Genomic DNA, 11,866 nt, shown 5'->3' with positions numbered 1-11,866 from the left:
GTTGGGTCGTTTTCCCCCAACTCAGATCAACTGTCTGTGGTTCTACATGTTTATTTGGGAACAACTACAAGCAACAGAGAATATCTGGGACTATAATTCTTTTCACTGATTGTAGTAGGACCTTTAAAACCTAAGAAGAGAAAGTTAAAATGGAGAACTATGAAGTACCTTTCAGCAGCTGCTGGTTGTTGGAGTGAGGAGAGAGAGGGAGAGAAGGGGATTTTCTGAAGTAACAATCACAATATCTATTGCATTTATATTCTTTTTAATCACAGAAGTGTTATTTCTTTCACTCTCTGGGAGAAACCCAACAAAAGAAAATGAAAGTGAAAATAAAGAAAAAGCTAAAAGAAAACAACATCATGGACTATTTACTCACATCCCAGCTATGTTTCATGAAATACTTAGGCTATATAATTCATATACATTTTCCTTTTCTTTTTAAGGTATTTAAAAAATATTGTATGCTGGTTTGTTCAGTATCTTCTCTTTTATACGTACGTATAATATTCTTTCAATATAGTTCTCTTTCGAAATAAAAAGGAAACCATCCATCCATCCATACGTTACTGTCCAGTGGCGTAGTGTGATGTTAGTGGTGTGGCGGTGCTGAGGCCTGGGCTCTGAGACACAGTGTGTGTGTGGTCTCTCCTGGCTGGGCCTGAGCAGAGGAACTGGTGGTATGTTATCATTGATGCCCCACACAGCCTGGCTGGCTGGGTGACAGTAGTAGTAGTAGCTCTGGGTTTCACCCAGTGATCACTTGCATTGGCCTGCTCACAAGGCTCCCGCAGTGTGTGTGTGTGTGTGTGTGTGTGTGTGTGTGTGTGTGTGTGTGTGTGTGTGTGTGTATAAGTGGGGGTCCCATCCGTGTGTCAATGCTGAGAGGGCAGGCTCCCATGGGACTCATACAGCAGGAAGATACTGTCCTTCCTGGTTGCCGATTGGTTAACAGGCCTGTCAATCTATCGACACCAGGTCACATTGCGTGAGGACTGAGGAGACACACTGCTCCACTCTTACAGAGACTTACAGATTACTTTCAAACCCATTAAGTCAGAGGAAACAGACTTTGTAAATATTGCCTGGCATTTATGTAATTTTTTTAAAATCACTTCGTGTTTAGGTCTATTTGCTTGGAGAGTGACGTGATACTGTGAGCTAACTACATTAGCACACAGCTCCAATTTAGTCTCTGAGGCCTTTAGATAGGCCTGCAGATATAGTTCTCTCTAACGTTTCTCATCATAATCGTCTGTTAAGGGGCCTGCCTGTGTTATATAGCTATCTCTATCGGTTAACAAACTAAATATAAACCTCCACGAAATGACAGCAGGCAGCATTCTAGACATTCCTTCCTACTACTTTCACTAACTTGTAAGGATCCCACACACACTGCCCACATAGGAGAGACCTAGAATGGGAATACAATGGATGCTGGTTATCTCCTTACACTGAGAAATGGAAATAGCTAAATCAATGGGGTCAAGGTACACTCCTTACTCTTTTAAATATATATCTATATTTGAAAGGAAACATTTATTATAAAGATGTCATTGGCTTCTTAAATTGTTATGAAAACCACGTTGCTGGTTTTAGGTATATTTCTTTTTCTACAAAACACAATTGCAATCTTTTTAAATCCATGAGAAAAGTCTCATTTACACACTACTATGCTAGTCCCATAACTTTAACTTTTTGTTTTACTTCACACCCCATATAACCCTCATAAAACAAACTCCAGGTGTTAAATACATCAATAGTTCGTGTCAAATTTACTTTTTAACGCCACGATATTTTCTAGTATTAAAGTTCGATTCTTCATGCACTTAAATCTGTCATTTCTGCCACATATCTATTGCTGATCTTACTGTGTGAACTGAACTATATAAGCAGTTTCAACTACTCAGTCGTCATCCACCTCCTCTCCCTCCGACTCCTCTCTCCTCTCGTAAATTTTATCCCGCTGTCGCTCCTGGATCTCTTTCATCTCCTCCGCATAGCGGCTGAAAGCTCCTCCGAACTTCCCCCACGCTTTGAACGGGATGGTGATAGAGTTCCTGTAGCTCGGTTTGACCTCGCTCACTCGCAGGAACACGCCGTATTTGTTGGACCCGACGTCGAAAAAGAACCGTTTAGAGTCCACCATGATGGATGTGCCCTCGGGAAGCTCCCCATAGGCCCCAGCTGCGGTTCCACCCGCCAACTCTTCGTCGTCTCCACCGTAATCATCTATATGCTTGGCAAGGGCGTCTCTAAACTCTATTAAGCCTTGGGCCGGAAGGGCTATGGTCTGCCCGGCCTGCATACCTCCTCCGGGCCCCCCTACTCCGAACCCGGGCCCTCGGTTTACGGTCTGTCGGATCCGCAGGAACCTCCCCCGCTGGTTCTCCTTCAGATCGAGGTAGTATTTACGGTTCTCACGGACCAAGAACTCGCTCTTCAGGGCTCGCCTGGGCCCGCCGTCCTCTCCGACCGAGGACTGGGCGATCTGCTCCGGGCTGCTAGGCCCCAGTTGGGCGTAGTGCTCTATGAAATCCCCCAGGTAGTCACGAAACTCCGCCGCAACTGACATGGACAGGGTCAGGCGACTTTTGGAGCCCCCGGCCCCGACCTCGGCGATTTTGATGAACCTGCCCTTGTTGTTTTGCTTGACGTCCAGGTAGAAGCGCTTGTTCTGGATATCCAGTCGCTTGGACGCCAGCTCCTGGGTCTCCTGCTCTCTCTGGGAGTGCTGGAACCCGCTTCCACCACCTCCTCCACCTCCTCCACCTCCTCCTCCGCTGCTGCCACCGCCGCGCTCGCTCCCACTGTCACCATCCGCCATCTTCAGCACCGCCAGCCAGCTTCTCCCTCTCCTGCGTATCTCCCTCTCGGCTTGCACACCCCCTTCATGGTCATCACCAAAACCCGCCCCAAGCGCTCCCGCATTGGCCTTGGGTCTGCCAATCACTCCAGGTTCAACGAATTCTCTTTCCCTCATTGGTCGATTTCCGCTGCCAATCACGCTTCCATCTTAACCTTGTAACATGTAATTGGTTCAGATGTAGGTTCTGTTGACGTAATTCTCGTGGAGCTTTTACCCTACTGGACACCGGGATCACGACCACACCACTGTCCAATCAACGGGCCAACATTTTTACAATCATTTTTACTATGAAGTTCCAATAAATTATAGCTGATCCTTTTCTGTGCAGTTGCTATGGTATTTAAGGCAAAACTGGGCAAACGTGAAATTATAGACTGGTGGAATACTACAGACAAAAGCAGTAATAAAAGCAATTCCATATCAATTGTTACACTTATACTATACAGTGACAATCATTTGACAATGTCACAAAAGACCAGCCATTTACACTGAGATTAATACATTTTACCTTGTACATTTTCATAAACCTAAGCATTGGTACAAAAAATATTTAACCATCTAACTCCTAATATTTTCCCTGTCATCCAGATATGAATGTTGCTATTAATTCCACCACAGTGGTGCCCATACTATTATAAAACATTTTTTGTCATTTAGCAGAGCTTTTATCCAGAGCAATTAGGGTTAAGTGCCTTGCTCAAGGTCACATCGGCAGATGTTTTCACTTAGTCGGATCGGGATTCAAACAAGCAACCTTTTGGTTACTGGTTAAACTCTCTTAACCGCTAGACTACCTGCCACCAATCAAACAATCAACCCATGGTCAGTCAGCTAGTACTGTAGCAAATTCAGAGGGGTTGTACACTGGACTTGAACATGGGTCTCTGATTCAGAGGCAAGCACCAAAGATCACTACACTATATATCCCTCCTCCACTATCTCACTTCTGACACCAGTGTAGGGAATTCAGTGGTGGATTGGTTAAGACTCGAACCCAGTGCCCAGTTTTTCAAAACATTTCATCCAGATAAAAACACGAGTTAAATTCTGTTTCTCCCTCAGATGTGATCCCTCGTTGTTTCTTTAATGTAGTTTAAAAGACAAAAACAGAATCAAACCATAACATAGCACATCATATGCTACAACAAAGATCATGTTATATGATCCCATTAAATTTGGTCTAAATATTTTCTAAAAGGAAGGGGGAACTAAATCGAATGGGGTAACTGGGTTGAGACAACAAAGCGTAATTTTGATCTGGATTTTTTTTTTTTAACTCTGGTTCCAAAACAAGCACGCTACAATATATTGATAATGTGGCAAAGAGGCCCCGTTTACATTAACCTTATATACACTGAGTGAACCGCTATGTCCATGACATAAACTGACCAGGTGAATGCAGGTGAAAAATGTGCTCCCTTATTGATGTCACTTGTTAAATCCACTTAATTCAGTGTAAATGTAGGGGAAGAGACAGGTGAAAGAAGGATTTTTAAGCCTAGAGACAATTGAGCGTGATAATGTATGCATGCTATTCAGAGGGTTAATAGTCAAGACAAAATATTTAAGTGTCTTTGAACAGGGTATGGTAGTAGGAGCTAGGCGTACCGGTTTGAGTGTGTTAAGAACTGTAACGCTGTTGGGTTTTTCACACTCAACAGCTTCCTGTGTGTATCAAGAATGGTCCAACACCTAAAGGACATCCAGCCAACTTGACACAACTGTGTGAAGCATTGAAGTCACCTTGTAGAGTCCACGCTCCAACGAATTGAGGCTGTTCTGAGGGCAAAAGGGGGTGCAATTCAATATTAGGAAGGTGTTCCTAATGTTTTGTACACTCAGTGTACATCCAGCAGGCAGGTAACACCCATACTGATGTTTTATCCCATTATATTTCACCTTTTATCATGTAAGCCATGGGTACAAATTACACATTGAATATTGGGGTGCCTGACATATTCTTGACAGCGGCACTTATGGGGGTGCACAAACCACATTGATATTTAATCTCCTGTGTAGGAGGAGATTAATTTATTTGTAATGCCCATCAGTCCAGTCCAGTTCCAAACACAGCAGCACTGGCAGCAGGGGAGACTCACTCCACCCCTAAGGAGGCCTGACTGGGATGGGCTTCTCTCACAAGGAAGATGGGCGAGCCAGAGGGTTTCCCAAGAGAGCATAACACAACATAAAGTGCAGATAGTAGAATACAGACATGCTTCTCTCTGTCAATTTGATAAGATTAGAGTAAATACTTATTAAAGCCACAGTCTAGGCTTTACATTACATGTTTTATTTACTTCTTTGTAAAACAAGGTTTAACCTAAATCCTAACAAGACAATATCAATACAAACATTGGTCCAATATACTACATTTATATTTTAACTATTTGTACATTTGCATCCTTTTGAATACACCCCAGGAGGAAGGGCAGCAGCCAACACAGTGCCTAGCCTGCTCACCTACTACATAGGTTGCAAATATCAATGTCCACTGGTACAGGGTTTTGAATCTACTGGCAGGTAACATTGGTCAAATACTGTAAAGCAGGCTAGGTTAGTTGAGGGGCACATCACTTACTAGTTTGGAGTTTGCACTTTTGGGGCATTTTTTATTGCTTCGATTGTGCCAGCCAAACTAAATCACAGCACTCATGTATTTTACCCGGGTCTGGCAGCAACAACGTTGATCAAGTGAGAGATGGTGAACAGAGTGACATGGGATTCAGGTACGTCAGAGTTAATGGTAGTGTGGTGGATGAGAGGAGTTTTTCCTAATACAATGTAACGCTCTGAGCACATGGAAAAGCACAATATTTATCCCATCATTATTCATGTATTAAAAAACCTAAGTACAAATGTAGCTACTCATTCGTTCTATCTGAATGATCATTCTGAATCTCACCGGGAAAAAAATTAATATATCAACTCAATTACATGGATTATGTAGTTTAAATGTGTTCATGTCACAGAATTTTTGGTATTTCATCTTAATCTGCATGTAGGACCTACTTGTGTGACCGTACCTTCAGTGAATTATAAATGCCGTAGTATTTCTCTAGTGTTTTCTACTATCCCAAAACGTCCAATACAGTTGCAGGAATGAGTAAACACTGTATAAACACGATTGCAATTGGTTGAAGAGACCGTTCGAACCAGCAAGCAGAAAAGCTATTGGTTGGCTCTGGAAGCTCGAGGAATCCTCATTCATCCGCTTGGCGTTGCTTCGTGGTTTATTGTTTCTCTCCGTTTCGAAATAGAACAGGGAAAAGTCACCGGCGACATGGTAACGAATTTTTGATTATTTTATGCACATTCTGTGTGTGCACTCTGTATTATAGGACATATTATAGTAAATTGGATTAAATGTAAATGATATGCTAAACGGGCAAGTAGCATTCACGAATTCAAGCTTGCGTGCAAAATAACGTTAGGACGTCGTCGATTGACACTCGAAAGCTAGTTAACGAAAGAGCGCCATCTACATTTAGCGAGTACGCCATCTGTTTCGCAACGGACTCGCTTCTCATACTTATTTCAAACACATCTTAACTATCTAATATCTGGCTACGTTATCCCCTGACTCTTTCTGGTTCTTATTATGTTAATACTTTAAGATATTCGCATGTTTGAGTTGTGTATATTGAATTAACGTTACGGTAGCAAGTTTCCACCGAGCTAGCTAGCTAAACCAGGTTATCACTAATCCGCCTAGCGAGCAGAGATACTACTGGCGAGCAGCCAAGAAAACCTGTGCTAACGCTAGCTACAAGCATACCAATATTTTACCGTTTTAGATAGCTAAAACCATTCTTACTGCGTTTTAATGCATATTTAGATTATTTTTTTTGCAATATTTGAATGAATCATCTTCAATAAATCAAATGACAGGTAAACTATATACCGGAAATTGTCCATTATCTTCCAATTGGCGGGATAAGTGTGATTGTAATGACAGGTTGCTTGAAGTTGTAACCAAAAATAACATTAAGAAAATGCTAGTTGTATTAATCCTTTATTTGTACACCAACGCTACATTGAGTCTTTTTCATCCTGGCCACAGTTCAACAAGGTGTTGAAGTAAAAAGTGTATCATATACTGAATTTCTGTTTCTCCCCTTCCAGGCAGGAGGAAAGGCTGGAAAGGACAGTGGTAAAGCTAAGGCAAAGGCTGTTTCTCGCTCCCAGAGGGCTGGACTCCAGGCATGTACCCACTCTTTCCCCTGGTTTTCTGTGGTCACATGTCTCTTTCCCCTGGTTTCCTGTGGTCACATGTGAATCAGTCTCTTTCCCTGTTGAATTAGTCACAAGTGAATCCTACATAACATAACAGGCATCTTCTGCCTAGAGTGTTTCTCATTGTGTGTATGTTTCTCCTTGTGTAGTTCCCGGTGGGTCGTATCCACAGACACCTGAAAACCAGGACCACCAGCCATGGCAGAGTGGGAGCCACCGCAGCCGTCTACAGCGCCGCCATCTTGGAGTACCTCACCGCTGAAGTGAGATGTTTTTATTTAACCCCCCCCCCCCAAAAGGAGACTCATTGAGGACTCTGACGAAGGTCAATAGAGCAGGTTTTTGCTCCAACACTTCCCTAACGCACACTTACTGAACATATTTTTGTTTCCCTTTCAGGTGTTGGAGTTGGCAGGGAACGCCTCCAAGGATCTGAAGGTGAAGCGTATCACTCCACGTCACTTACAGCTGGCCATCCGCGGAGATGAGGAATTGGACTCGCTCATCAAGGCTACCATCGCTGGAGGAGGTGAGTTGTAAACTAATGAATTGGGTTTATGTATTGTTCTTCCAGTAACTCAAAGCACTTTATATTACATGGGGTAGGGCAAACTCACCTCTTCACCTACCAATGTGTATCACTAGCACCCATTCGTAATGTCCCTTTTTTTCCCTCCTGCAGGTGTGATCCCTCACATCCACAAGTCTCTGATTGGAAAGAAGGGCCAACAGAAGACTGCATAGAGGAAGTGACCTCCCACATCACCAGGAAGGAATGGGCAGCCATGTTCATTTTGTTTCTCATATTTTTGGGGGGGAAATTTTGTAACCATAGTTGTAGTCTCTCGAGGGAGATGTGTAGTCTTTGAGGTATGTGTTGATTTGTACTGTTTTAAAGGGGTGTGTTTTAGGGTAGGGTTTTTTGCAGACAAGAAACTTGTGCAATAACCACGTTTCCATCCACAGTTTTTATGCGAGTAAAGTCATAATATAAAAAACCAAGACAGCAGTGATGGAAACAGGAATTTTCGGTACAATTTTATAAATGCCAATAGACAATTTGTTCGTTTGACATGGTGGGATCTTTTTGTGTTGGTAAAATGTATGATGTGAGAAATGCCAGTGAAAACTCCTTTATGCACAAATATTGATAAGAAGAAACCATGCATTTTATTAGGCTACAGATTAAATTTTATGATGAACTTCACAGGGTGGTGGAAGTGTATGGTGATTAGCTTGATGCTTCTGTCCAATAACCACAGAGTAGGCATATTTGCAAGTTAATGCAACAATTTTTGTCATCACACACACATTTCTATCTGTAAAAGGTCCGTTTGGTAGAAACGCCACTGATGGAAAAATGTGCATATTTTAATTATCTACATTTTTGAGTATTCGCATAAATCTGTTGCCAATTGGATGGAAACCTAGCTACTGACCAACAAATGCTGAAGTTCTTGTCATGTTTTGAAAAACTTTGAGTTGATTGGATTTTGCTACAAACTTGTTTTATACCTACAAAAGATAAAGTCTTTTTAAAAAACTATCCGTGTGTGTTCATATTTTAGCCAGAATATGATTAATGATTTTCTATGTAGCTTTGGCCTCTTACCTTTAGAGGTATAGTAGTTTAGATGTTTAATTTTATTCCGTGGAGAATGAAGGTCGTTTGGCACTCATGAATTTGAGGTGGGGGGGACTAAAACTAAGTTTAGTGAAACATTTTTTCTTAGAAATCAATTTTTAAAAATTCAGGACATATGAGTGTGGACCTTCTCTCTTAAATGTAATCTACATTTTATCAGGGAGTCATACTGAGACCACAGTCTCTTACAGATGAGCCTTCAATTGAAAATACACACAACAAAATATAAAAACTAAAGATGTGAGTTAGCTGGTGCATACTGAGTCACATCCACACAGCATGACAACTTCTCTGTTAGGCAGTAGGTGGCCCTCAACCATTTGTAAACTGGTCAGAGATATTGAGGTGTTTGAAATCAGACATTATCACAGTACAACAAAATCCAGTCTATATTCAGGCATTATGTTTATTTTTCACGATGCTTCCAAATATAGAAATCAAGTGGAGGAAAAGAGATTATCTTGATTATAATGCAAATTGAAGAACAAAAAAAACAATTTCTCACTTCTTTAGAACACTTATACAGCAGCCACATAGATTCATTAAAAGTTAATATACTTGAATAGAACTTACAGTATGACAATACAAAAGAAATCAGGAACACGTTCATTATTGCACTCTACCCGGAGTGGAAAACTTAATTTCACCACTCCTTTAAGTAGCTTTTTTTAGTTGCCAATACATTAGAATAGTATAGAAGCTGGTAAGGTAGTGGGATACATCTCAATAATCTAAAGTCGCTTCTACCCTCATCTCACTTCCTTAAAATCACTTCAGACTATTGAGAACCACCCTATTTCATCCAAAAGTTCTAACACAGGTGAGAGTGAGGCTGGTAGGCCCCCATCAGTGGGTTAGACCTTGGAGTTGGCATCACCAGACCGGGGAGGCTGACGTATTGGTATAAAGAGTCCATGGGGGTGGCAGGGAGGCTGGGCAGTGCTGGACCGGCCATGGAGGAGCTGTATTGGTTGTGGAGGTATGGGGTGGAAGCGCCCCCCTCGGCTCCTGCGTGATGGGGATGGTAGGTGGGGTTGGGGCCTGGGCGGTAGGCCTGTCGCTCGGTGTAGTGCAGCAGGTGAGATGTTACTTTAGTTTGGCAGGCTTGGGCCAGAGCATCCTGGACCATCCTCTTCATCCTCATACGCCTGTTCTGGAACCAGTTACGGATCTGAGGAAAAACAGAGAGAAGAGTTAGTTCAGGGATTGATGGGCAACATTAATGGGGCCACAAAATCTGAACTCATTATTAAGGGCCGAGGTGGCTTGAGGTGGTCTGCATACGCACATCCATACCCACACCTGCAGTCCTAGCCTTTTGGGGGACCTAAGTGAAATTTGAGAGGGGGTCCACCCTACCTTGCGGGCAAAACATTTCAGCGGCCCACCTCTTGACAGCGGAGAGAAAAAAACGTTACGTTTTAGAGTTAAATTCTTGCTATTTTATTTTAACCCCTTTTTGATCTTCTCTCATCGCTGCAACTCCCAACTGGTTGGAAGGTGAAGGTCGAGTCATGCGTCCTCCGAAACATGACCCACCAAACCCGCGCTTCTTAACACCCGCCCTCTTAACCTGGAAGCCAGCCACACCAATGTCAGAAGAAACACCATTCAACTGACGACTGAGGTCAGCTAGCAGGTGCCCGGCTCGCCACAAGGTGTCGCTAGAGCTTGATGAGCCAAGTAAAGCCCCCCCCCCGATCAAACCCTCCCCTAACCCGGAGGACTCAGGGCCAATTGTAAGCCGGGATGGGATCGAATGGGATCCCGGCCGGCTATGATAATAATAATAATAATAATATATGCCATTTAGCAGACGCTTTTATCCAAAGCGACTTACAGTCAACCCAGGATCGAACACGGATCTGTAGTAACGCCTTTAGCAATGCGATGCAGTGCTGTAGACTGTTGCACCACTCGGGAGGCCCTAAAATGTTGCACTTTTAAAGCAGGTTTGCTGCAATTCTACACATTTTGCCATGGGGTAGAGAGAAATGTTTGCAGTTTTAAATATGATATCTGAGTGGGGCGTGACTAACAAAATTACCCATGGTTTGGAGGGTAATTGATTTAACTAGGCAAGTCAGTTAAGAACAAACTCTTATTTTCAATTACAGCCTAGGAACAGTGGGCTAACTGCCTTGTTCAGGGGCAGAACGACATATTTCTATCTTGTCAGCTCAGGGATTATTGCAACCTTTTTTTTTGGGGGGGGCAACCTGTTTGTCTGTAAGGTTGAGTCTCTTGCAGAGCTCGGCCTTGTCCTGAGTGCCCAGGTAGGCGTTCCTCTTGAAGGCCGTCTCCAGACTGTTGATCTTCTCCGCTTTGTAGGCTGTACGTGGCCGCCTCCCTGTAGGAAGAGAGAGAGAGATGGGAGACAAGGAGGGAGAGGTGAAGGTGCCGTCCGGGGGGGTGGTGGGGGAGAGGGATCGCCCGCCTTCGCTCTCGTACCCTGACGTTCCCTCCTCTGTTCTACTGATGAAGCCAGTCTCAGCCACTTCTGAGGAGAGAGAGGGTAGAAATGGAGAGAAGTTAGATTTCAAATCCATCCATATGTCATATCATAGTGGTTCATGTCTCTGAGGTGCGTCCTAACTATGGAGCTATCAGCACTTTAAGAGCTAAATCAGATGTAGCTATTACTTATGAATTCTCTATCAATTAATTAATCAATTAAAGTCAATTAATTCCTCCAATACACAGCTTAAAACACACCCCAAAACAACAAGACACTATTTAAATTAATGTATGCTCCCCATCTAAGCGCAGATCCTGAGGTGAGTTCATTTGAGGAAAAGTGAACCTACCTTGGTTGTTGTGGTGGAGGGGGCTACTCCTCTTGGTATGTGTATACATCTCAGGGCCTGCCAGGCAGGGATAGCTGAATGGGTTGAGCCTCTGTCCTCTCCTTGCCTGGTTCTCCTGATTCTCGGGTCTCGGTCGGCAGTAGAACCCAGGCAGGCTCTCAGGTTGGGTCACAGAGGTGCTGTTGGGTCCAACAGAGGACCAGGAAGAGGGGAGGGGCGAGGGTCTCATGCTTCCTAATGCCTGGCTACTTTGGGCAAGCCACTCGATGGAGAAATGTCCCCTCATGGTGTACGATGGAGATATCCAAC

The 11,866-nt window shown here is 43.3% G+C and overlaps 3 protein-coding genes across 3 annotated transcripts; 1 reads left to right on the top strand and 2 right to left on the bottom strand.

Annotated features, from left to right (window-relative positions):
* Positions 1 to 248: 248 nt before the first annotated feature.
* purbb (purine-rich element binding protein Bb) lies at positions 249 to 2,998 on the bottom strand. The gene has a single exon (XM_035762085.2). The coding sequence runs from the start codon at positions 2,981 to 2,983 to the stop codon at positions 1,907 to 1,909; it is 1,077 nt and encodes a 358-aa protein (XP_035617978.2). The 5' UTR covers positions 2,984 to 2,998; the 3' UTR covers positions 249 to 1,906.
* Positions 2,999 to 5,995: 2,997 nt separating this feature from the next.
* On the top strand, positions 5,996 to 8,312 carry LOC118375505 (histone H2A.V). The gene is made up of 5 exons (XM_035762088.2): positions 5,996 to 6,155; positions 6,995 to 7,072; positions 7,255 to 7,368; positions 7,505 to 7,634; positions 7,788 to 8,312. Exons 1-5 carry the CDS (start codon positions 6,153 to 6,155, stop codon positions 7,847 to 7,849), a joined length of 387 nt encoding a protein of 128 aa, XP_035617981.1. The 5' UTR covers positions 5,996 to 6,152; the 3' UTR covers positions 7,850 to 8,312.
* Positions 8,313 to 9,256: 944 nt separating this feature from the next.
* Positions 9,257 to 11,786, bottom strand: ved (ventrally expressed dharma/bozozok antagonist). The gene is made up of 3 exons (XM_035762087.1): positions 11,558 to 11,786; positions 10,970 to 11,250; positions 9,257 to 9,921 (listed from the first exon to the last, which is right to left on the bottom strand). The coding sequence occupies exons 1-3, from the start codon at positions 11,784 to 11,786 to the stop codon at positions 9,562 to 9,564; spliced, it is 870 nt and encodes a 289-aa protein (XP_035617980.1). The 3' UTR covers positions 9,257 to 9,561.
* Positions 11,787 to 11,866: the final 80 nt, after the last annotated feature.

Source organism: Oncorhynchus keta, chromosome 9 (assembly GCF_023373465.1).
Source record: "Oncorhynchus keta strain PuntledgeMale-10-30-2019 chromosome 9, Oket_V2, whole genome shotgun sequence".
Taxonomy (NCBI): domain Eukaryota; kingdom Metazoa; phylum Chordata; class Actinopteri; order Salmoniformes; family Salmonidae; genus Oncorhynchus; species Oncorhynchus keta.
This window is presented reverse-complemented; position numbering and strand designations above follow the sequence as displayed.

Coding starts and splice junctions, on each gene's coding strand:
- purbb (XM_035762085.2), bottom strand. CDS start 2,983: ATGAGGGAAAGAGAATTCGTTGAACCTGGAGTGATTGGCAGACCCAAG.
- ved (XM_035762087.1), bottom strand. CDS start 11,786: ATGAGACCCTCGCCCCTCCCCTCTTCCTGGTCCTCTGTTGGACCCAAC. Junction 11,251..11,557: donor CCTCCACCACAACAACCAAG/GTAGGTTCACTT, acceptor CTCTCTCCTCAG/AAGTGGCTGAGACTGGCTTC. Junction 9,922..10,969: donor TCAACCTTACAGACAAACAG/GTTGCCCCCCCC, acceptor GTTTTTCCTCAG/ATCCGTAACTGGTTCCAGAA.
- LOC118375505 (XM_035762088.2), top strand. Junction 7,073..7,254: donor CCCAGAGGGCTGGACTCCAG/GCATGTACCCAC, acceptor CTCCTTGTGTAG/TTCCCGGTGGGTCGTATCCA. Junction 7,369..7,504: donor TGGAGTACCTCACCGCTGAA/GTGAGATGTTTT, acceptor TTTCCCTTTCAG/GTGTTGGAGTTGGCAGGGAA.